The sequence below is a fragment of the Colias eurytheme genome, chromosome 5 (assembly GCF_061535395.1).
Source record: "Colias eurytheme isolate Ceu_HAF_F1 chromosome 5, ilColEury1 Martin Lab GWU primary, whole genome shotgun sequence".
NCBI lineage: Eukaryota > Metazoa > Arthropoda > Insecta > Lepidoptera > Pieridae > Colias > Colias eurytheme.
Window position 1 is genome coordinate 9,953,447 of NC_142984.1, and position 26,673 is coordinate 9,980,119.

Here is a 26,673-nt window from a genome sequence, read left to right on the forward strand (position 1 = left end):
TAATAAGGCAAACACAGTTTTGCAAATTTATTCCACATATTAAACTGATACAAGATTGATACAAGTCAGAGCTCTAACAGTATGGACATGCTATGTGGTCGAAATACAAAAAATAAACGTTTAGTTACAGTACATCGATAATAAACATTGCAGAAATCCTGAACTTTACAATAACTACTTCTTCACACTAATGTATTTTAAAGGGAAATATGTAATAAAATAAAGCAAAAAACTAAAGCAGGAACACAGTTGGGAAATGTTATCGATTACAAGGTGTTACTATTTTAGCCGTAATAATTGAGTCGTCGGGTTCATTCCATTCGTCTACAATTCATTCTCGTGTATCCTAAGTTGTAAGTATGTCAAAAAACAACAGTCAAACTCCTTATAATATAATAATTACTGCTAAAATACACATCACATCGCAAAATGCGTTCGCAGGAATAAAATATATCGAATAACATGTATTAAAAAAAAACAGACAGTCGACGGGTCTGCGACCCGACGCGCGACCGCAAACAGGCAACCGCGGCCGCGCGCCCTTACAAAAATAAGTATATATTAAATATATACGGCTAATACGACGAAAACGCGAGCGCAACGGGAGACTCGCGTCCGAAACATTTCATAACGTCCTACTTTAAGATTTTTACGGAATCGTCGCGATACAAAATCGAAAACGTGAAAATCAAATAAAAAACACGATACATAGAAAAAGTGGAACGGCCCTCCTTGCTGACTTCCGGGGGGGTGTCGGCGAGCGCGCGGCGCGCGGCGCCCGCGAGGGGCTCCCCTGCGCAGCTTGTCGTGTCTCCGGGACAGGGGCTCGCGGGCGCGTGCGGGGCGCGGGCGGGCGCGGGGCGCGGGCGGGGCGCGGGGGGCGCGGCTAGCTCCCGCCGTCCGCCTCGCCCCAGCCGCACGCCGCCGCGCCGCCCGCGCCCAGCCGCCGCTTGCTCTCCCCCCCATTGTTCTGGTGACCCCCGTCCAGTTTACGTTTACCTGCCGCACACCGCAACCGTTACCGCAACCAATATGATATACACATACTCGTGATCATGGATACTACTGCTAGAGTTCATGTTGCTAAAATGATGTTCTAGTGACTTGTTTCATCCAACTACAAATATTTCTATAATATGAGGATATGAGGTTCTATACTACGAACGATCTACAGGAAAGGCAGAAGGAACAGGATCATGGAAGGGTAGTTACCGATATAAATATAGTCCAGATTACACGCAAACCATCAAACACGCTGAAACGAAAGCGTGATTTTTGTTCAATAGCTGTCTCTAAGTTGATTTTGAAATGAAAACTTCTGAAATTATGGATATGGATAGTAGGAAATAGGATTATAATGGAGCAGCTGGTTAAGTAAATGCCTTTAATGGAAACGATTATTGACAACATTTTTTGGGTTCGATTCCTGATTGGGATACAATTTCACAGAAAATATCACAATTACAAGTCTAAATTAGAAGATACGCAAGTATTTTAGAAGATATGGTGCTCCAAATACAGTACACACAGTTTGGATGAGCATCTTGTCCTTCAGAATCCACCTAAACAAAAAACTAACTGTCTAAAATCTTAAACAAACCGAATACATCTACATATTTTTTCTTCATTCTACCTTCTTTTCGGATCCTCAAAAACAAATTCAGTTTAGGTGAGTTCTGAAAACACAAAATCTTTATAACTCAACACCTACTATCTATGCACCTACGTGGTGGGACTCACCTGGTAAACTTGGCTTGGCGCGCGGGTTGCCACGCATGGCGCTGGGCGTGCGGCGGCCACGAGCGGCGCGACGTGCACCACCACGGGCCCCAGCCGCGGCCCCGCGCCGCGCCCAGCGCGCGCTGGTCCCACATGACCCAGCCCCCTGCGCACCGACACGTGAGCACACCGCTCGCACCTCACCCCGGCCCGATATACACGGATAATCCGACACAACTGTCTCGGTTTTAACCAAGAAGCTTATATATATTACACTGCAGATTTCAGTATGAACATTCATTCAACGTCATATTTTCTTGTTACAAGTTAATGGTCATAGTGCAATCTCCAGTGCATTAGATATAAGCTTCTTGGTTTTAACGCGCTTTTGATACTGCTCATACATTTTGGAAAAAATTGCAAGGTATGCAAAAAGGGTAACTTCCGAAAAAAATGTAATCTCCCCGATTATAGCTTCACATAAAATTGACTTCAGCAAATAAGTGCCCTACCATTTTTATTTTATCTCTGATAATTTTTGCCAAGTACCGCCAATTATTTAATATTCCTTTCGATTTAGATACAGGACAGTTGTCTCAGTTTGAACGTGATATTGGGCACATTGGGTGCGACGTGAGCGCAAAGCAAACATCCACAGTCACCCACTTTTATGGTGTCACTAACTACATGGCTACAGAGGTGACTGTAGATGTTTCACATACTATTTTACGCCATGCAGCGTATATTGAAATTAAATAAGAAATTCTGACCTACATCTAATTACTATCACTATTCTAATGTACCGTCATATCTAAATATGACAATGCTTAACAACTAATCGACTACTACGTATGTGTACAATGCGACATTCTCCATTTTACTCAAAGGAATAAAACAAAGCAAAATGTAAGAATGTGCCATGTCAGTCAACATGCTTCGTAATTCTGCGTTGTATAATGCATTATGCAACTGAAGAACAATCAGGTACCTACAAGCTGCTGTCCTACATACTAACTACTAGACATATAATAAGTGTGAATAAAGATGTTCGAGCCCAATGTCGTTCCCAACTATTTGAAGCTAGAATTATTGGCTCAGAGCTTGTTCATCTTCGAGTGTTTTAATTTTGTTCAATGAATACGAACTTCCTTACGAACTATGGATGAAATGTGAAACTAATAACATATTTTAAATAACGCGCACTGGTCTAGCAAGAATTCTAGCATGACGACAGATCGAGCATTGAGCCGCCATCTTCATTAACACGTGATATAGACATCGATACGACATACATCGTTTGGTACCTGAATGCCTCCGGCTATATCGTAGTAAAGCGTGTTGGGCCCGATAGCGACATCGTCGTCCTGAGGTTACCAAGCGTGTCAATATCTTCGATAAATTCGTCTACTCGAGCATTTCGATCTCGACATTCAGGGGATGCGGGGGGCCAAGCTCCGAGCGTGTTAACGGGTTAGTAACAAAGCGGGGCGAAGCGCTACATGGGGAGACAAGCGCTGGATGATGTTAAGCGAGGCGAAATGTCTAATGGCAACCGAAATGTGTGGGGTGACGGGCTGGAGGCTAACGCATTATTGAACAATTTTAAATTCGCTTCAGAGTTTTAGAGGTATTGAGTTTTAAAATATCTGATGTGAAATATTTACTATACAGCTAGCTATTCACGCAACTATTGTATGATCGTCAAACTTGACACTTAAAGTTCTTCCAATTTTGATTAAATGAGGTAATTTGGAATATCGGGTCAGCGAGCAATCTTATCGTGCAAAGCAAAAAATGCGTTAGCCTTCGTCGGAGTGGCCTCAGCCGTGCAGACCTGATGGTGCGATCGGCCGCTGCCACTCCGGCACTGTCCATGCCCGGTTTGCGCCGTCTCGATCGCGTTATGGACTTTACATCTAGTGGGGTACGTCAACTGCGAACTCTGTTACAGTAACATCCAAGAACAAACTTGCCGGGTTACATTTCAAGAACGGGTAGTGCCGCCCTCGAAATGCAACGTGTCGAGTTTGCTTTGGATGCGTGCAACAAAGCGCTCGGCTCAAGGCTGACGGCTCCACTGGTACGGCCCACCGCGCGGGGCCGCGCGCGGGCCGCTCGCCGCGCGCGGCCCCGCGCACCGTCGCCAATATCGATCACCACCGTCAGGCCTACACACTACCGTCTTTACCGAGTCACTGACTCCATTCTAGGATGGGATTCAACCAAAAAAAATAAAAAAAACCAAAAGTGAAGAAGATAGATGATAAAAAAAAATTTTGCAAATCAAAAACCGAACGGATGATGAGTACAGCGTCTAGTGACTAGTAAAATAATATATTAGTTAGTGTGTGAGGGACCCACCGGTTGCGCTCTGTTGGGAGGCTGGCGGACGGCGGACGGTTGCGGTGGCCCCGCGTAATCAAAATAGAACTCATCGTACCGGTAAAATGGCTCATTGTAGCCACCTCGGTAATCCCCGTACCCGTAATAGTCGTAATCATAATCTATAAACACACAACACAGGCCTTTTAGAGGCTAAGCTAAACTAACGCTAACTTACAAGCTACCGTGGACGAGGGCGACCTGCCGCACCGCGTACGGATCGCAAGGGGTCGGCTCAAACGTCTCCAGCTTCCTTAGCTCAACACACCTTTACGCGTCAAGCGTATCGGACACACGAAAACAACATGCATCGCCAAATCTATTTATTAATCTTGAGTTATGACAATTTTGAATGGGGATGGTATCCACGTCTGTCGATATGTCCCACCACCATAAAACCTTGACTGAAAGCGATGTAAACATAATGATCGATTAGACACCGTAGACCTCGTTTTGCGAATGAACGATAGTAAACAATGTATGCATGCAGTCGAGTTTGTTAGGGTTGTTATTACATTAGAACAATATGGAGCCCTGTTTACGCTTCATATAATTAACGACTTTTCTACAATTTTTCCGAAACCATGCAGAACCTAATCCTAGCTTCTTAATACTAGCCTATTTAGCGTTTAGATTTGTAAGTTTCGACAATACAATCTAATGGAACGATGGCACAGTGAACTCAAATTCCCTAAAATATTAGAGTATATTGTCAAAACATTTTGTTAGTAAGGGATAAGTAGCAGTTTGCAAGTGTGCGCGTAGACCACACCGTGATCACATTGTTACAACATGTACGTGTGGGTGAACAAGGGAAATTCAACTTTAACACCTTCTTCACCCAAGTGCCGACAATTCTGTGCAACAATTTGAAGGTAAGTTGATTTTTTGCGGGAGTACAAATGATAACCCTGTAATATCCAATGTATCCTGTAGTACTTATCATTTACACAGTTTCCCGAAACATAATGCATTAGTATGAGATTATTTTTTAATGTATGATAACAAAAAAAGAATGGATTTATCTTCTGAAAATTAAAAAAGCAACCTACCTTCGTTTATACATTGATTTTTGCCACAGAATTTGTGAGGAATAAAAGAGATTGAGAGTGAGAACCTTTTCCAGCTTTTATTTATTTCGAAAATATCTTAAAATTCGTCCTCATAAAAGGTTCTACTCTTTGTTAAATGTGTTTCTGTGTATTTAGCATGAAGTGTGAAAATTTGTATCGCGTGTATTTGTCCATTTTGGCGTGTATGTATTGCATTGGGTACGTGTGTTTTTTTTAAAGTGAAACTTTTATTACATCGTCTCAAACTTTTTGGTCTGTGTAGCGCATGTCGCGTGTCGGTCGGCTGCCGAGTAGGTATACCTACTCGGCAGCCGCGATACACGCGACATGCGCTACACAAAGCAGTATTCGGAACCGTTCGAACAGTTTCACTTTTACCGTGGTTTCATAAAACCACACAACATTTTTTTTCTTTTTTTGTTTGTGAAGAAGAAAAAAACAGTTATGGAATTAAGACATTAATCATTATACAGCGAAGACATTAAAACATTTCTGTGTCACACGTTTTTAAATTTGTCTGAACTTATAATCAGGTTCTAATTACCCTGATAACGATGAAGCACGTCAATAAATTTAAGTGAGGGTAGTTGTAGAGCCGTCATATATAGACGAAAAGGATATAAAAATAAGGGCCAACTAAATTAAAGGTATTGAGTATTTGGGACCTACATTGATTACTTGGTGTGCATGTGTTATGTCATAATCGAACGCGTGCTATGAAAAGTATTTATTGTATCTTCTATGCATTACGTACGTATGTGAATGTGTGTATTTTACCTTTGTCAACCACTTACATTAGGATGATATTATCTATATGGACGCTTTCATGGATAAGTGTCACGAAGTGAATTTTGTGTTCGTTTGTGTGTGAGTGAGTGTGAGTTAGCGAGTGTAATATATATCATCATGATGACACATTCGCATGATGCATGTATTGCTTAGCGTCGAGTACATTTCTGTGTAATGTGTTTACATGATGTTTAGAATGGTGGCTATTGATTACAGTCTAGTGACGCATACGGCATATCGCAGTGTGATGCTAGAGTTTATATGTATATTTTATATACTATGTGTGCTTGTCGCGATGTGATGAGGGTGTTAATGTATGTTTTATATCTAGTTTTATACTAATGTGTGTAATGTCATGAGCATCTGTGTGTTACGTGTGTATAGTGTGTACGATGTGTTGCGGTAGGATGTATGATGTACGGTGTACGTGTACGTGCATTTCGCACATGGTTGCGATGTCATGAGCGTCTATGTGTTACGTGTGTATAGTATGTACGACGTGTTGCGGTATGATGTACGGTGTACGTGTACGTGCATGTCGCACGTGGTCGCGATGTCATGGGCGTCTATGTGTTACGTGTGTATAGTATGTACGGCGTGTTGCGGTATGATGTACGGTGTACGTGTACGTGTACGTGTGTGGTATACTGACCGTAGTCGCCGCGGGCCTGCGGCGGGCGCGGCGCCGGCTGCGGCGTGCGGCCGCGCAGCGCGCCGTGCACCGGCGAGCAGCTGCACCAATCAAATCTGACATTACACAGCGACACGTTACACACACGACACGGAGCCGCGTGGAGGTGCGCACCGCCGGACACGAGTACGCAATATGTGCGTCAAAATATTTAAGAGTGTGTTTCATCGAACATTTTTGAAAAATAAATAGACCAATGTATCGCTTTATGCGTATGAACATTTTTAGTGTGTTGCGTCGAAAATAAAAAAAAATGTACACCAATGTATCGTATTTTTAAACAAAAAAGATTTTGATAATTTTGAAGCCAGTATAAAAAATAAAAATACCAATGTTTGGTATTGCCAACCGTTTATACTCAAAGATTTTCATAATTTGGCATTAAAGTTTTTCCTAGATATATTTTTATAGCTTGTATTATAATTTTGAAGCGCAAATAAAATGAAAGTAGCCAAAGTAAAAAAAACCGGCGACACGCAGCTCCATTAAAATTATGCAAATAAATGAAAAAAAAAATACATATAGTAAAACAGCAAATAGAAATTAAATAATGCAAAAATTACTATTAAACATAAAACAAAGCAAATCAACGGACTCGAAGGACCAAAATAAAAATACTGTTTGAATTTCATTTCATACTGTTTTAAAATTATTAAAAAGAAATAGTATTTGAGCTTTAATAATAATCGAAAACAGTTAAAATACGGCCACATAAAACATTACATCAAAGAAACAGGAACTTTTCTTTATAAAGAACATATATATTTAAATATACAATTCTCGTCTTAAAAGGGCGTGTGCGTCATTTATTAAACGTTCTCACGACGCAATTCAATAGGTCAATAGCAAAACCGCTCGCTATTCACAGCACGAAAGTACTTGTTCAATTCAAACCAAAATACAAAATACCGATTATAATATTTCATTTAAAACATTTTATTTGACAATTTTTTGAATATTTATTATTAGACTAGCGGTCCGCCCCGGCTTCGCCCGTGGTACATATTTACGTTTTCTCTACATAAAAACCATCCTCGTACTGCAAGGAATATAATAAAATAATTTGGAAAATCCAAAAGTGCACGCCTCATAATTTTTTTTTAATAAATATTTATTAATTATTATTTTTGTTTATTTAATAACAATTAAACCACATCGAATCAGACCCTGAAAAATGAAAGGGTTCTATTCCTGAGCATACTCAAGCGTAAGAGAAAAAAAAAGACTCGATTAGTAAAGTATTTCGGTCGCTATCGTGTTAACAAGAAAAAGGATCCGCACATACAGACACACGGACGTCCAAGACAGAACTTTTTTAAACTGTTTTTTAACTAGTTTAAATAACAAAAATGACATCAAAAATATCATGAACGTTAAAAATAGTGTTTTTTCTTAATATGTGTGTGTATGTATTATCTTACAAGTGCAATGTATGATACATAAAGACATTTTAAGTTTGAAAAATCAGATGTTTTGCGCGAAGTGACAGTAGTACCCACCTCAACGCTTCGCTTATGAGGCGTGCAAAAAGAATTATCGAAATCGGTTCAGCCGTTCTCGAGTTATGCGCTTACCAACACATTTTGCGATTCATTTTTATATTATAGATTAGACTCATTTTTAATTTTTTTTTACGAAAAAAAAATAATGTTATCACTAGGCAGCGCGAAACCTAAACCATGAGCTCATATTTCAAAAACAAAATCACTAGGCGGTCCGAAACCTATTTCCTTAAAACAAAATCACTAAGTATTTGCGAAAATATATTTTACAAAAAAAAATTACACACATTTAGTTACTTCTAATTTCTAAAACATTTTTCAAAAATTTTTTTTGTCCTTAGATTCTAAAAGCACTGATATATTCATTTACCACTGTATTGTTAATTTTAATTATTTAAACGGTACAAGTAAACGTATTTTTACAAATAAATGAATTTTCAAAAAAAAATTTTTTTCAAGTATCCTATTCAGCAACCGTCTATCACACGACAGTCCTAGCCACCTAGACGAAACAAAAAAAAGACGGGTTGCACTCCGGGAGTGCCGGCAGAAGTGAAAACTTGATTATTAACGTTCAGCGTGTTTGATATTTTGGAATGGTATCCGTCTTACGCATGGAATATAAGGGCTAAAAAAAATCCATCTTACGCTTTTTCAATCAGGCCACGTGTCCTGACGCGAGTTTAAGATTTTATACCCAACGCCGCTAAAGAAGTTTTCACTTCAAAAAGCAAAATCAGTTGACCCTTACCCGCCACGGCCGTAGATCATCTGCGTCATGCGCCGCTCGCGCGCGCGCAGGATCTCCTCCTTCTTCTTCTTGTCGGACGGCGGCTTGGCCAGCGACACCTCGAGCCGCGCGCCGCCCATCTCCTTGCCGTCCAGCTCTTGCATCGCCTGCGTACCAAAAATAGTCCGAACTCAAACTCAAACATTTATTTATTCAATTAGACTTCTTTTAGAAGCACTTTCGAATCGTCATTACATATTTTTAACATTTATTCGATACATCTATCGATTCGGAAAGCAGTATCTATTAAACTTACAAGGAATTCTGACATGCCACATTTTTTTGCAAACTCCACTGCCTACTCGGTCTAAATTTTCATTTTGTGCAAATCCTACCTTTAATCTTGAAAGTTTGATAGGATGGATGGATGGATAGTATCCTACACCCTCACGCAAAAACTAACGAATTTTGCCTGCGCTTAAATGCTTAAGAACTCTCTCAAGATTTTTACTGTCTTGATAGCGGCCACTAACATGAATTTATTGAATATGGTATGGCCACGGGTATCAGGTCTTAGGTCATAATAATTATTTTCAATATCGTACAATATAGTGTGTCCTACAAGGAACTATGATCGATAAAGTCTTTAAGTTGGCCAATCCCAGTCGTTAAAATACCCTTGCTTTAAAAAATAAACAATACACAGTTTAAGAAGACATTATATTAAAAAGCGTATATGAATAGATACACACCTTAACAGCACAGTCTCGGTCTTCAAAATGCACAAACGCGTAATCCTTAATCTTCTTAACTCGCTCGACGGTCCCGTAACGTTCAAACTCCTCCTTCAGCGCCTCCTCCGTTATCTCTTGAGTCAGGTTCCGTACATATAACACCTTTACCTGTTTCACAAATCAAAATATTAGATAAAAATATTTTTAATTATTAAAAAAATCCTGCTTTATCTGGAAATTTGATCAAAAAGAACCTTTTACCAACTATTTTGTAAACATGCTGCTAAAAATATCTGCTCCTACTAGAATTTGCTAACAGAATTTTCGAAGTAGGTATATTTCAAGCTTTTCAAGCAAAAAACGACAAAAAATTACATTTAAGGGCTTGGTCTAGTAGTGCAAACAAATGCATCCTGTCATCCTATATGTAAATAATACAAATGTACTAAGGGAAAGTTGCTCCACTTAATTTTTAAAAATTAAATCATTCGTATGCATAATTTAATATTCGTAATAAGTACCAAAAATGACAATTTGAAACAATTTTCGTGAAAATTACACCGGGTAATTTTTTTTATCAGTACACAAAATTTGCGAATACTTTCTATTGATATCTTCAACTTCATGTTTATATAACTGATCAACTTTTACAAAGAAATTTGGACGAAATATAAAAAAAATAAGCTTTCCATACAAAATGCATAACTCTATACATTTTTTTCGACCTAAGTTTCTTAGTGAAAGTTGTTCAGTCTAACTAATAAAACGGATAAACAAATTTTGTATATAATAAAAAAATGTAATGTTTGTGTTAAAAAATTATAAAATAGAAAAATACGCAAATGAAAACAAAAGATATTTATTTCTGACTAGCTTCCGCCCGCGACTCCGTCCGCGCGGATGTCGGTCTTCGCGTCTTCTACAGATTTATTATATTATGTATAATATATAGATTTATATTGATAAACATAATAAATATTTTGCTAGCATTCTGATGTTTTATCGGTTGCACTGGATTTATCTCTTTTTTTTTTTTCAATCGCTTGAATGATATAGGATGGGTCCTTGATGGGCATCGAATGCTGAAGTCTCGAATCAATCAATTCTGACAGTAGGCAATTTATGTAAAATCTTGATAATGGTCCATCATTTTATTTTGCCTAAACGTTACATAATTTTTTATATATTCTATTTTTAACGAATGATTCACTCCAGTCCAAACAGCAAAGACTTCTGCTTATTTGTATTTCAAAAGTGTTATTTTTTGCATTGTATTTCAAATATTATTTTTTTTATTTTTAACCGCATCTTCCGCATTCATGTCTTTTGCCGGAATTAGACATTTAACTTCTACTAGTCCCAATTCCCTTTTTGATATGGGAGTGTATAAAGTAATTTTTTTAGATATTTCTCGTTATACTTTTAAAAAGTTATTATTGTCATTTTGCTCATTAGGTAAAGTAATTTCGATATCAGTTTTAAGTTTTTTGATACCTGCAATAATAACGTCATAATCGCCTGCACATACTTAACGATTACACCCTGTATACAATCCACCATCCACATTCATAATGTTTTCCTGTCCTCCTCTCCTTTACGCTGTTCACCGATACATTTTAAATGAGTAAATCTGCTACCACTGAAGGATGTTTCATTGTGATCAGCAAATTTTCACCACTGTTGTCGATTATTTGTTTTTCATTTTTAATCAGCAATTGACTATTAGACGACGCGGTTGGCGCAGTGGTAATGTAACTGCCTATTGAGCCGACGGTCCCGGGTTCGATCCCCGGTCAGGGCAAATATTTGTGTGATGAACTCAATTATTTGTTCTTGGGTCTGGGTGTTATTATCTATATATGTATTTATTAAATATTATATTTATCGTCGCCTAGTACCCACAACACAAGCCTTAATTGAGCTTACTGTGGGACTAGGTCGATTTGTGTAATAATGTCCTATAATATTTATTTATTTATTTATTGGGAATCATCAGTTTTGTTTTTTGCAGATTGGTGATGTACCCTAACAAATTAACAATACGTCGAAAAGGGAAAGCATCAACGAATTATCGTTTTCGTCCTCTTTTTTTATTCTTCGCGTCTCTGTTACTTGTGTTTGTTTAGTTCTCATCACCCACTGAATTTTCTATGTTATTGTGATCTTCCATTACATCTGAGTTTTGATGATGTGATGATAAAGTTTTTTGATACCTGCAATAATAACGTCATAATCGCCTGCACATACTTAACGATTACACCCTGTATACAATCCACCATCCACATTCATAATGTTTTCCTGTCCTCCTCTCCTTTACGCTGTTCACCGATACATTTTAAATGAGTAAATCTGCTACCACTGAAGGATGTTTCATTGTGATCAGCAAATTTTCACCACTGTTGTCGATTATTTGTTTTTCATTTTTAATCAGCAATTGACTATTAGACGACGCGGTTGGCGCAGTGGTAATGTAACTGCCTATTGAGCCGACGGTCCCGGGTTCGATCCCCGGTCAGGGCAAATATTTGTGTGATGAACTCAATTATTTGTTCTTGGGTCTGGGTTTTATTATCTATATATGTATTTATTAAATATTATATTTATCGTCGCCTAGTACCCACAACACAAGCCTTAATTGAGCTTACTGTGGGACTAGGTCGATTTGTGTAATAATGTCCTATAATATTTATTTATTTATTTATTGGGAATCATCAGTTTTGTTTTTTGCAGATTGGTGATGTACCCTAACAAATTAACAATACGTCGAAAAGGGAAAGCATCAACGAATTATCGTTTTCGTCCTCTTTTTTTATTCTTCGCGTCTCTGTTACTTGTGTTTGTTTAGTTCTCATCACCCACTGAATTTTCTATGTTATTGTGATCTTCCATTACATCTGAGTTTTGATGATGTGATGATAATCCATTCGTTTTAATATTGGTACTTAGAGTTGGTGGACTAAACTAGAAATGGCGGACTAAATTTGTCAGCGCGTCTGTAAGATCAGAATATAAAACCAACATCCTGTATTTAAGTTACAAAATTAATAATCAAACAACATGCCGCTACGTTGAAAATGACTAGAAGAAAAAATTAAAACACCTCGGGACATAATTATTTTGGAGTAAACAAATCATTTTCCCCGTATGGGGATTTCCCCGGATGAACTTGGGAAGTTCAAGTTCTCAATACAAGTTTATATTATATTTCGTATTTCTCAAACGAAACGAAAATGAAGTTCCAAAAATGTTTATTCATTTTTGGAACTTCAAAAAAAAATATATAATAAGAAAATTTATGAGCTTACTTTAGTTTTAAAGAAATATACATCCCTTTACTGACACCCCGTAAAATAAAGAAATTGTTGCCAATCGCCTTTGCAATCTATTTGGTTTCATTAATTTTATGTTCGAAGATAATTTTTTTTCTAGTAGTTACACGCGTATTTTTTTCGTTTATTTTCCATATCGAAATCAAATGTTTAAAAATACGAATATTTGCACAAAGCTAAGATAAAAATAATCAATTAACAAAAATATTAAATTTAATGAAGTAGAGCAACTTTCACTTCGGTATGAAGGAAAATCGAGCGTAGAGCACACGTCAGAACGCTCCGGCCCAAGGAGCGCGACTAAAGAAATTCGCTAGGATTTTTCCTAATTATTTTAAATATTTTTTTAATATTTAAAGAATTATCAAAATTCAAAAAAAAAATTTTTTTAACGATTAATACTCATTGGTCTTCAACTAACTCGAATAAATTAATGGAAAAAATAACTTTTTGCAGTATTTATCAATAGATTTTGTAAGGCAAAAAATGGGAAATTTAATGAATTTATAACGTTCTAATTAGGAAAATCATAAGTTTTTCGGAAATTGTATTCAGCACTTTTTAATAACGACTATATAAGGATAATAATGCGCTGATCAGATTGTATAAATTGTAATCGGTTGCAACGTAGTGAGTGCACAAACTTAGCTCGAAATGTCTTTGGGGGAAAGAGACTTATCTTGAAGGCCTGATTAAGGTAACATAAAGTAACTTTATAAATGTGAAAAAATTCACGCGCATTGCGTATATAACACTAATTGATAAACAAGAAAAAAAAATTCAGTTTATCATTTCATTAGCCGGGAAAAAATTGTCAAATAACTTGTTGAAAACGCAATTTTGCTAGACTGCAGCCTTAACTCACTTTGCTCATGGTCTGTTCGTCAGGTTCCTCTTGAGGGTCAGCCCAATCCACTATAATATCACAGCCCCAAACCTGGACACGAGATATCATTAGTATACTGAAATATAGCATATGCCGGAAAAATATATATTTTTTTTTTTTGATGAAAAAAATGGTGGTATTCTAAACATATCTAGCACGAAATAAATATTCAAAATGAAGATTTGAACTCACAAATAATTTATACTTACGTCCTTTTTCTATGGACTAAGCGGACATTAAAGCAAGAGTAACGCACCTTTATTCTACCGGTGCCCAGTCGACGTTTAGCTAACGACGCAGCCTTGTGAGACTCGTATTCCAAAAAACAAAATCCTCTATTTTTCTTCTTATCATCGGGCGAACTATAAATTATTACTTCTACCAGTCCAGCTGCAATCATACAACGCAAATAAAGAGTTTCGAAACGACAGCGCAACATTAAAATTAAAATTACAAAGCCCCTTCCAACCCATCGCTTAATTCAAACATCAAAGGCTACAAAATATGAAGCAAATCAAACGATATTTTAGGAGAACATATACTGAAGAAGTCTAGAGAACAACAGCGAGATTCTCCAGTCATTACCAGTGAGCTTTCTCGAGGTTGAGGCCAATTGTCTTCTCTTGGGGCGAAGCAACTAATGGTAGTATGGGCCGAACCGGTCGCGGTCTCGCCGAGTTAAACAATTTCAGTTTTAGTATTCAAAATTAAATAGGTCAATTGCGATAAAAGCAAGAATTTCGAAAATGCGTTTTGTAAAAAGAAAAGAAAAACAGAAATAGTTCAGTCAGTGATGCCGCAGACCGTCCATAGCAAACACTACCACGTTGTGACGCCGCGTCGTATCATCTATTTTTGCATAATATCTACTATTCGAAAGAAGCAAGCCACGTCCCAGGGCGAAGCGGGCCGCGGGCGCTTCGCCCCGAAACGCACCCGCCTTCAATAGCGCTTATTATGAATTCGACAAGGACTTACGTGCGTGCCTAGTAAGCTCCTCAAACAAATCGTCCCGACCTCGATTCTTAGGGATATTCCCCACGAATAAACGGTGATTGTTAAAGGAAACCGTAACGCCAATCTTTTTCCCCTTTCGAATTTCATAATCATTCAGCTGCAAGAACAATTCGAGGGAGAATAGCCAATGGCCGGGGCCGGGCCGCGGCCCCGCGACTGGAGACGCGCGGACGCAGCGCGACCCCGCGCGCCGAGCCGCGCCGGGGCGGGCCGGCCGGCGGGCCGGCGGGCCGGGGGCGGGCCGGCGGGCCGGCGGGCCGGCCGGCGCGGGGCGGCGCGCGGCGGGGAGGGGAGCGGGACAAGCGGGACGCAAGCGGGGCACCCTCAGCGGTCCACACCAAGCCCCGCGCACTCAACCCAAAAATCTATCAACTCTTTAATTCATTCGATTGAAACTTTACCTGTTAATTTACCAAACTCTTCCAGTATCTCCTCTTTGCCTTTAGACTTGGGAATGTTGCCGACGAAAAGTCGAAGATTCGGTACGCTAATCTTAATTCTCAGAGTCTTCCCAGGTTTTATTTCGTGATTATCGAGCTGTGGGAAAATAACAAGGGAATAATTTTGAAAAATGGGTATCAATTTGGAACCGTTCGGCCGAACGTCGCGAGCGGACGGACGGTGTCCGGCGGCCGGTGGCGAGTCGCATGTCGAGTGGCGAGTCGGTCGGATGATCGGTCGATAGTCGAATGGTCGTGGATGAATTTTGCGAAGTCGCGAGCGCGAGGCGTGAGATGATATCGGTTAGAGCCAATCGTGATGAGTTAACTGTACTTTTGATGATTAAGCCGAAAGTGTACGGAGCAAAGAGGAGAGCCTGAGTCGTATTAAACTCTCAGCCGGAGAGAACTTTTTGAAGCCAATTGAAAGTTAACCCTGTAGTAAGTAGTGGACCGTTTGATGAAGTGAAAATAAAAAGAAGCGAGTAAAAAGTGTGATGGTAACAAAAAATAAAATTAAAGCAACTTAAAATTGAACGGAGGTGCAACAGTAAGAACGGGATGATATCTCAGGAGAAGCGAGGCTAGATCAGTTTACAGGTGTTATAATTGCACATTTACACAAATTCAGTGAGTATATATTACTGGTGAATGCGACCACATGAAACCGTGTTACCGACACGCCTATAACCGATTATTTTTAGGATAACGAGTCATTAATTATGCATCATGACAAATTGTTAGCTAATTATTCTTGGCTAAGATTGCATGTGATCGTTATAGGAGGTATATTACTCATGCTATAAATGATATAAGCTTAATTCTAGATCACCCAAATGTGCGTGTACACATTTGTCAGGCAAATGGTTGTCTTGCAAAACTACGCGCGGATGAGAGCGCTACAGTAATTTTGCAAGTGTCGCCACGTTTTGGGAATTTCGTTTGGTGAGGTGGAATTATCACTAGTACATGTTTAATTAGCATCAACTCATTTGTTGCAAATCATTCTAAAGGAACGTAACAACTATTTCATGTTGTGATGATGATTCCATGATTGTAGGGAAACAAAGCCGTAGGCAGAAATGCACACAATTTTTTTCATGCAAAAAATTACGTTCGAGTTGAAAAATACAAGATATAAACTTTTTTACGAAACAAAGAATTTAAAAATTAAATCATAATTCTGACGACGGCTTTTCGTATAGGAAAATTTACAATGAACAAAATTCCCAAAATGCGGATATCTAAAGTGCTGTGATTTCAAGGGATACAGATATACTTAAAGATTCGGCGAGTCACCTGCAAAGTAGATGTCAAATTAGAATTTTGTATCAATTTATGATCACCAATCGGACAGAAAAAGGATTATTAGACACAATTTAGTTACCAATTAAAATGGTCATGTTTCTAGACACATGAGTGCTTTAACATCAATATTGTTTAAAATGCGGGTAGTAAGGAATATTGTCAATTTTATTTATTTTAAAAAATGCATAGTATTATATCATTTCATAAATTAATGAAATAAATAGCTTGTACAAATATTACTGAAATTAGATTTAAAATAAAAAGCACTTCTAACAAATACAAATATTTCTTGCTACCCGCACAAACTTTAAAACTTAACTAGTGGAACATCAAGTTTCTAAACATTAGCGCTATAAATTTTATTTATCAACAGTTAAACTATTTATTTAACATAATTAATCAAACAAATTTACGAATAAACTTGAATGAAAAACTAAGATTTATTGCGCTCTTGCAGAAAAAAACACCAATACTGCCGGCGTACGAATTGTTTGCAAGTACAACGTTCCCGCAAGCGGACTATAGTCGGTCGTCGTGTCACGTGTCACGTGTAACAGTGCGCAGAGCGTGTGGGTCGCAAAGAGTTCGCACGGAGACGGGACCCACCTCCTGCACGGCGCGCTGCGTGGCGTCGCGCGTCGTGAACGTGACGAACGCGTAGCCGCGGTTGGTGCCCGTCATGGGGTCCATCATGAGGCGCAGGTCCCAGATGGTGCCGCAGCGCTCGAACAGCGGGATCAGCTCGTCCTCGTACATGTCCTTGGGGATCTTGCCGCAGAACACCTCGCAGCCGGCGCCCGGCGTGCCCCCCTCCCAGCCGGGCGGCGGCCCGCCGTACTTGCGCTGACCTGAGGGTCACGCGTCTAACTTTATTCTACGACCTATTTGGTATAACTTGGGTTATAGGTTATGTTTAGAAGTGTGGTGTGGTGGATTTCATTTTTGTACAGCGAGGTTATAGGTTAGGGTATAGTGTAATAGGTTTTTTTTTTTTTTTTTGTTTTTTTTGTGTGGTGTCTCTCAATGTTAGCCAGAAGGGCTTCTACATTTTAACGCGGACGCGGGGGTGAACTGAAGGTTCACCCTGGTAGCGACATGCACAAGGGCGTCCCCCCTTGACGGGGACCACGAACCTCGGCTTGAGCTGTCGCTTGAGTGGAGGAGGCCAGAAGGGCCCTAATCGGACGGGCGCTCACCCGGGTGGGCGCGGGAACGCGGAACAAGGGACCTCGTCTTCGCCGGCGAAGACGGTGTACGCTTTCTGCTGTGGTGTGTGCGGTGTCGCGGTTGGTTCGACGTTGGGCTTCAATCGCCGAGTCTAGCCGTGCGTTAGCTTTGGTAATGTCGTCGTCGGAGTCGTCCAAGACGTGTCTCGGCCGCCTGCGACGACGAGTGGGATCGGGAGTGTAATAGGTATAAGTGCTAGTTTCTTTGAATTGTTTTGATAGACGTTCATGTGATGTGAAGGGAGACTCGAAACGTTTTGAAAATGATTTGGTGAATGACTAATTGTTAGAATCAGAATCATAATAAAAAAAATGTTTCTTAAATGTGCAAATTTAAATATTTCCTTTAGTAAATGTCCTACGGCGTACTTTAAACAAGTCAAATTCACCCGATACTACCCTCGCGAGTCGCAAATATCAATATAACAGCACAAAGGAGATATATCGCGTATCGCGTTGTAATAACGAGTTATTGCTTATAATATTTCATTACAAATACTATCTCCAGGCGGCTTGTAACGCTTGAAATCTCTGCTTTGTTACAAAACGGTTAACGATTAAAATGATACGCAAGATATGAAATGTCTGCGCATTGCAAGGGTCCGCGGCAACCCAATTGCCGAACCAGTTTGATGCACTTAGATTGCACATCGTCTAGACTTGTTTTATTTATATTCCAACGGTCCCTAGTTATAACTTATTTCATTATTTAATAGAAATCACATGAATCAAACGTCGCACTATTGTAAATGGATTTTCATAACTGCATCATTTATTTTACTACCTTGTAACAATTTTGTACATTTTAAATTATTTAGATTCAATATGTAACTTTTTTTCAATTTCCTTCTTGCAGTTACGTAATTTGATTGTGTAATATATTTGTTTCATTAATTAACAATAGGCATAACCTCATAGCTCACGCCTAAAATTAATCAATGAACACATGAAAAGATTTATTTATTGATATGTTTGTTACTCTTTCACGCAAAAACAGCTGATCGGATCAGTGTGATATTTGGTAGACAGATTTAACCCTTATTAAAACGCTGGGAGCTATACTTCCCACCTCTCAGATTGAAGTAAATCGTGTTTTTAGGGTTCCGTAGCCAAAATGGCAAAAACGGAACCCTTATAGTTTCGTCATGTCCGTCTGTCCGTCTGTCCGTCTGTCCGTCTGTCACAGCCGATTTACTCGGAAACTATAAGTACTACAGTGATGAAATTTGATGGGAATATGTGTTGTATGAACCGCTACAAAAATATGACACTAAATAGTAAAAAAAAGAATTGGGGGTGGGGCCCCCCATACATGTAACTGAGGGATGAAATTTTTTTTTTCGATGTACATACCCGTGTGGGGTATCAATGGAAAGGTCTTTTAAAATGATATAAAGTTTTCTAAAAAACATTTTTCTTAAAGTGAACGGTTTTTGAGATATCAGCTCTCAAAGTCGTAAAAAGTATGTCCCCCCCCCTCTATTTTTATAACTACGGGGTATAAAATTCTAAAAAAAATAGAGGTGATGCATGCTAATTAACTCTTTCAACGATTTTTGGTTTGATCAAAGTATCTCTTATAGTTTTTGAGATAGGTTGATTTAACTGTAATTTATTATATTTGCTGCTACGGAACCCTTTGTGCGCGAGCCCGACTCGCACTTGGCCGGTTTTATTTTTATATGCTTAAACCTAATGCAATGTAATATTTATCTAGGCAATCTTAACATTTTAGAGAACTTTTTTTCATAGAAACACTTTTCAGAGAATTATCACATGTCATGGTAAACACACGTCAAAGTTAGGTGACGTGATTTTGCAGCCGAAAACGACCGTTATTTTTTAGTTTTTGGTGTAGTACTCAAAAAAAATTAGATAAGTAGATTTGAGTTCTAGCTATGTAAACTAGACTATATTACGGTTGCGTGAAACGTAAAAATATGCCCAGAATCTTTCGTATATACCTTGGTAGAGTCGATTGAAATTAAGTCTTTAGGTGGGAAGATATCATCCCAGTGTTCGTTACTGCACACGACATTCGGAAATTCTGTATATAAAATCTGTGTGTCTAAAAAATCTTTTTTAGTTGGTATAAGCAACTAATTTATTGTTATTCGTTATTTCCTGATCAGAAAATTAGAAATCTTAACTCAATACATTAGTATTTACCTATTGTTTTTATTTTGTTTTAGAAAAAGGCCATTTTTATGTTGAAGTCATTCATTTTTCAATTCCCGAATTCTTCCCTCAGTAAAAGAAACTTGCATTGATGAGTACTTTCACCTCCTTTATTAAAAAACTTGATCTTTATAATTTTTTACGATAACATTAAATTCACAAGTGGAGTCAGGGCAACTAACTAGTGTTTTAAAATATTGATGTCTGGAGTGGACACTGGGAGCTATAGTTCCCACCTTTCCAAACTTTTTACAAGAGAGAACAGATGACGGGATATATACTTCCCACCGAAAAAAGGGTACTTCCCCCCCACTAACCCCTTTTTTGTGTGTATTTTTGAAATCTACGACCCAAAATTACCCAGGAACGTATATTACTTTTTTGTTAGCTCCTCCACAGGCTCGCGTTTGAATAAGGGTTAAGTCTGGATTAGCATATTATGCCGAAGTGAAGCTGCGCGAGTTTACAGTAAAAGTAAATTAAACACTGCTTCTTTATATAATCATTAGCATTTAACATTCACTTACCAGTGGTCACGTCTAACGTGTATCCGGTCCTTGCGAGGATCTGCTTGATCTTGTCCTCGTCGGGCCCCTTCGCCTGCACCGCGGCCGCCAGCGCGGGAGCGCCCTGCACCCCCGCTCTGCTTTTCTGTCTGCAAATGCGTGCACCCTTATGTATACCTTGTTTGTTCTTTATTAAGGTCTATATTGCTATGAAGGTAAGCGTCCTGAGGGCTTAGCGACGTGCTAAGCCTTACTTTTTGTTAAGGCTATATTTGTAGGAATATGTAGCGCGTACCGTAGGGGTGTTAAGGCTGTGTGTACGAACAGATATTTCCAGATTGGTTTACTTGCGATATTTGAAAGTTTCGCACGACTCGTTGCAGACGAATAATATCTCATCTATAAACACGTGATTACTCATATAAACTACTTAATGGGGTGAACACTGATCATGTATCACAGAGATCACGTATTGATAGTTTTATAGTTTAGATTTAGTCATACAAATTGACATTTTGCCAAAATTGGAAGTTGTTACGAATATAATAAAATGTGTGTAGTACATTTTTGCATGACTGCATTTTTTCTTAGATCATAAGCATTTTTGTGACGAACGATTAGGCATGTTATGCTTCGTTTCGCAAATAGTCTCATTGTTACAATTATTAGTATGTATTAAACAAATGAAAAAAGTCTATACCTACACAATATTTTACGACGGCATTCCTTGTTTGTGACTAATGACTATTATATTATTGCTACAATCTATTTTAGACGTAAAAATTAATATAAGAACCTTCTGAAAATTGTCTGCTTTATTTTTTACTAGTTACAGTCTCTCTAATCGGTTAAGACGTATTTTCTTTAAAGTTTGGGAGGAATTTTGTTTAAAGTTTTTTGGTATTTTTCGCACGCTAAATTAATTTATATTGCTTTTCAATGAGTCTCCAAGCAAAGCTTTCACGATAACAGTTATCATCGCATCCCTTTCAAAACCAGCAGTGAATTTTCACGCATTTAATTTTTATTTAATTAAATATTTATTCATTCTAAAACAATTGATAAAACATTCCCTTGACACTTTTGATAAGAAAACGCTTTAAAATGTAATATCAAATATCCAATTTTTTTGGTGCATCACTTCATTTAATAAAAACACGTGATTCAACCAACTAGGTTGTGGCTGCAGGTTTTCGATAGTGCCCACAGCATTTGAAGCAAATGTTTTGATTCTAATCAGACATGCTATAAAACGCGTTACAGTAATTTTCAAAGGGGAGCAGAGGTATTCCTCTTTGATAAAAGTAATAATCACTTAATTTTCATCAGTCCCTAGTGAATCCGTTTAGCAACTAAACATACAGGTAAGACGCATTTTGGAATTTTTAATAGCAATTCAAGCAATCAATGAATGGTTTACTTTTACTTTTCCACTTATTAGATACTTAATAATATGTATTTATACTTTGATTAGCCACTATGTATGATCGAGACTCGAGTGCTATTAACGAGTTGCGAATTCTACGTAATGCAGTACCGAGTACCGACGCAAATTTTATTATTTATAAAGTAAACGTCCTAAATACATTTTATATGCGTCGCTATGCGTCATGATTCTGAGGATAATGACCAATCCTTATCTAATCTTAGGACTTCAGCTTAATAAATTCCAACACCTACCCGCCGATTATGGAAACTTTGAAAACGAAAGCAAAATGCAAACACGGTATTGAATATTCATGAAATTCTTAAGACACCTGAGTCATAGTTATAAAATGCATACGTAAAAATATCGTAGCATGCAGCCGGCAGCCTCTTTATGTAAATACGGCGAAGGTAACTAGATGGCAGCACAATTTGCACAATCGCAAGCTAAACTGCCGCAGTAACGCGAGAGATAAGTGTCAAATCAATTTTTCAAGATGACCCAGATATACAAGCGGCGATTTGGCCACCGTCCAAAGTTTTGATTGTGTTGCCGCGTGAGAAAAAAAAATGAAAATATACACAACTCACCTATAGGTTTTCATAACTCCACATAAATAAGCACTTTTATTTGATACATGCTCAAGATTTGAATCTAAAAATTGTCCAAGAACACTTAAAGCACCGTCGGATGGAAATTCTTTTAAGGCATCTAACGCACGCTCGTCCAACTCTGCATGCGCTAGCTTTCCAGTCTTATAAATATCATCAAGCTTGGCTGCTACCTGGAAGATAATAACATCTACTTAGTTTCCAGAAACACCGTACTTCCAATTGGCTTTTAAAAAGTTGGGTAAGTTTTCGCCGTTGATGTTAGCCTAACCCATAAATAAGCATGCGCTAGGGATGCTCGATGAACATCGATGTTCGATGATCATCGATGTTGAAAGCAAAAACATCGCTGTTTTAACATCGATATTGCTATACGAAAAATATCGTAACATCGATGTTAACTCACGGCCTCACGCACGACACGACCAATGCAACTTACGAAGTTACGAAACAAAATATGTCTTTTATGAACGCATCCACAACACAAATCAAGTCTATTTTGAACTTTGAACGCGTATTCATTCATTCAGGGCGCACCGGTCGTTCCTTTTATCAACAAAGAAATAGATTAAAAGGTTCTTCTTTATCAAAATTACTCTTCCTGCAGTCAATTGATAAAAAATATTGGAATATGTAATCATTTGATCTCTTTCTTAATAAATTCCGAACTTTTACACTGTGTTTTATTTTTTTGTCAGTTATTATTGCATAAATCATCGATGATATCCAACATCGATGTTCAGTTTTCGATAAATATCGAATATCGATGTCGGGCTTTCGATTATGACATCGATGTCAACATCGATGTTTTTCGAATATCGATCATCCCTAGCATGCGCTTAATGTACATTATCCAACTTAAACTTTATCAAAGAACACTATTTGCTAAGGATACAAAGATCTTGGAGTGATTCTAATAAGACATCAGTGGAATGAATACTGTAATTTAAGAACGGCGCCAACTTCCAAAATTATCTCAAAACAAAAAACATCAACATAACCTAAAAACCATCTAAAAACATTTTAAGCATAGCGTAAACAATTCAACAACAATGCAAATTACATTTATTAAAGAAAATCTCGCATTCTTAGGTCGCCCACACGTCTTTGCGTTTTGGAAGCCATACCAAAAGTTTCGTAGGGCTTCGAAGGCGCAATGACATCATGGCGTCCGGTACAATTTAAATTTCTGCACTTCTACAAGACAGAAACGGCGCTTAAAGGTCAGTAAACCAGTTTGCAGAGTAAATGAAAAGTGATTACAGAAGCTCAGTGTAACAATCAACCAATTATAGGTACGACAAATTCGATTAATTACGAACATCGAAAGGACAGATATAATTAAGGGCAGTTTCACATTTTTAAAATTTCGTTTCAATAAAATTTCGTGTTACCATCTTTTTATTACGTTCTGTATACTTATGTTATTGGAACAAGAAATCAAATGAAGCCTTTAACTATGTTTTAATGACTATTGATTTTAACAATAAGTATAACACATGAAATATGCAATTATTTATAACCTTGAGATTGAATATTCCAGATAATTTATGTAAATAATTACCTGTGCAAAGATAGTAAAGGTCATTGAAGAGAAAATATCTATCAATACCTGGACATTATCAGAGTTATAAGGTCACTTATTACAATAATATTATTGTACTAATTATCATGATTACAATGAAATGGAGAATTTAAGGGGCAGCAACATTGTTTATCTACCAAGAACAACTTTGTTTATTATTGTAATCCTCAAACAATGCCTTGCTGTTTTATGTACTTTCATACATTATCTATACCTACTATACTTCTATGAATATGAACAAATTTATTTGTATATGTATGTATGTACTCCATAAAAATAAAATCAATTTATATTAATATTTAACCTTTTCTAATTAATATAGGTACCTAACTACCTACATCATAAGTTTAAATATTTTTATTATTGGATTTCATTAATTAATTTCATATTTCCACACAAATTAAAACCATTCATAATAAATAATAATTAATATTCCAAGTACCTACATATAATTTTAAGTTAAATAATATATTTTAAAAGCATTATTTATACTTTAATTATTATAGACAAAAGTTTTCCAATAAGTACATTTCTTATTGGATTTTTATCACCTGAAATCTTTTGATTTGAAAATTATTAAATTGTTAATAATTATAACATAATATAAAACCTTTCTTATTATAAAATTAATATTTGTTATATATTCTTCTTTTCAAAAAATTATCTTAAAGAACTGCTATGCAATTTGAATGATATTAAATTTTTATTCTTATTAGAATCTTGTATGTAAGATTCTTAGTTGAATTAAGTAACAAATTTTGAAACAATTATGACTTTAATAAATACTGATAATGATTCAAAGGTTAACAGAAATAGGCCATTTGTAATGATATAAAATAATGTTCTTTTGTCCATGCTATCAGCCTTTGAAATATTCAGTACCTTAAAAATTTGTTATTATTTTATGTACAGTAACTAATTATTTATTATGTATTTATATTTATAGTTATGTAAGTTTTTTGATACAATTCTAATAATCCTATGTTGTAAATTCATTCAACAATTTCTTGGAACTTAGATAATATATGAATATGTGAGATGGTAGCGGCCAATTTATTTTTTTTATAAATTACCTTATTATGTTATTTATTCATGTAGGATAAATACAAGTAAAGGTGTGTATAATATTATTATATGTTTCAGAACTCACCTTTGGATCCAAGCCATACTCTATGAGTTTGCGGTAATCTGGTGTTCGGCAAACATCGGAGTCCCTTCCGGGGACCTCTTCCATGGATATTTCACCATTGCCTTCCGCCATTCTGCACAATTATTATATACTTTTAACACTCACTGTACACTCAGTCTTTATTTATTATTTAACACTTATATAAAACTTTTTAATACTAATTTAATATTTGGTCCTCTCACTGCTTGCCTATAGATGATGTCATATATATCAAGATAGCCACGCTTAGGTAGTTTTAGGAACTTTATTCAATAAATACTATCATTAATAAAAAAATTTAAGTGAATAATACATAATATTTACCTTATTTTGTAATTTTTGCAATTTTGGAAGAAAATGAAATCTCTCTAACCGTCCGAAAAACAAAAAAACAAATGATGCTCAAACATATGAAATTGTAAAACAATGGGATTGTGCACTCCTCATTCCATCCGGGTACAACAAAAATTTAAAAAGCGAACGCGCGGTTTATTGCATTCTTAGTGATGTAAACGTAATTTTTACCTAAAAATAAAAAAAATCGGTATTTAAAAAAAATAACCCTAACAATGACACTTATATTAGAGAAGATGCGAAACTCCGCGGTCAATGACCGAAATAACAGAGTATATAACAAGTCTTTTAAATTAAATAACACACAACACTTTTAACGAATAATCACTATATAACACATTTCATATCCTTCAGTGTCGAAAAACAAACACTAGTAACTTTCCGCGCATAAAACTTTGGCAAATGAGAAACTGCAATAAGTTGAGAGTGCAACTGCATTGCACTCTGTGTGAACCGGCCGGCGCGCGCCTTTATTTCCAATAAGATTCCAATTGGATCGACACAAGACTCGCAAAAGGGTACAAAACACTATAACACTTTGCCACTTAACGATCAAAATTAACTTCAAACACTGTATGCGAAAATAATTACCTATTAATTTTGCTAGTTGGTGACCGAGACAGATATGGCGGCACCGCGCGACGTCAACGTGACCGCGACTACGGGGTTCTCATAACGACGCGCGCGGGACATGCAACGAGGAGTGCATTCAAACTTTTTAAAAGCACTTAAATTTGTAAATAAAGTTGAAGAATCTCTGTGTTTCCAGGCTGATTGCAACTGACGAAAGATAACAGATTTTTTATTGCACAGAGAGTTTTTGCAATGTTGCGAATAATTTTGAATGTGAAAGAGCGCGGCGCGTCGCGCAAGGCTACCGGCCGCGAGGTGAGACAGGCTAGCGGCTGCGGCAAGACGGCGGCGAGCGAGAAGCCGAGAGCGAAGGGGGGAGGGTGTTGCAACTGGCGGTGCAGGCGTGCAGCAGCGTCGCCGCACCGAGCTCGCTTGCATACTTGCAT

General features: G+C 37.5%; 1 protein-coding gene and 1 long non-coding RNA gene across 7 annotated transcripts; both read right to left on the reverse strand.

The window, feature by feature from the left end:
- On the reverse strand, positions 1–26,551 carry Syp (synaptotagmin binding cytoplasmic RNA interacting protein). 6 transcript variants are annotated; one of them, XM_090102112.1, is made up of 17 exons: positions 26,246–26,551; positions 25,625–25,825; positions 25,283–25,394; positions 22,527–22,720; positions 20,532–20,659; positions 17,207–17,448; positions 15,254–15,389; positions 14,092–14,225; positions 13,815–13,886; positions 9,639–9,788; positions 8,908–9,053; positions 6,616–6,710; positions 4,081–4,223; positions 3,012–3,083; positions 1,741–1,885; positions 950–999; positions 1–849 (listed from the first exon to the last, which is right to left on the reverse strand). In XM_090102112.1, exons 3-17 carry the CDS (start codon positions 25,391–25,393, stop codon positions 562–564), a joined length of 2,106 nt encoding a protein of 701 aa, XP_089958238.1. In that variant the 5' UTR covers position 25,394; positions 25,625–25,825; positions 26,246–26,551; the 3' UTR covers positions 1–561. The 6 variants fall into 6 exon arrangements, with proteins under 6 accessions (XP_089958238.1, XP_089958237.1, XP_089958232.1 ...); XM_090102111.1 differs by lacking the exons at positions 1–849; positions 3,012–3,083; positions 15,254–15,389 and adding an exon at positions 14,814–14,949 and having other exon boundaries at positions 867–999; positions 6,616–6,695; positions 26,246–26,549; XM_090102106.1 differs by lacking the exons at positions 1–849; positions 3,012–3,083; positions 15,254–15,389 and adding an exon at positions 14,814–14,949 and having other exon boundaries at positions 867–999; positions 26,246–26,549.
- On the reverse strand, positions 25,440–26,673 carry LOC149908628 (uncharacterized). The gene is made up of 2 exons (XR_016456733.1): positions 26,533–26,673; positions 25,440–25,579 (listed from the first exon to the last, which is right to left on the reverse strand). It is a non-coding gene; the product is annotated as an uncharacterized LOC149908628 (long non-coding RNA).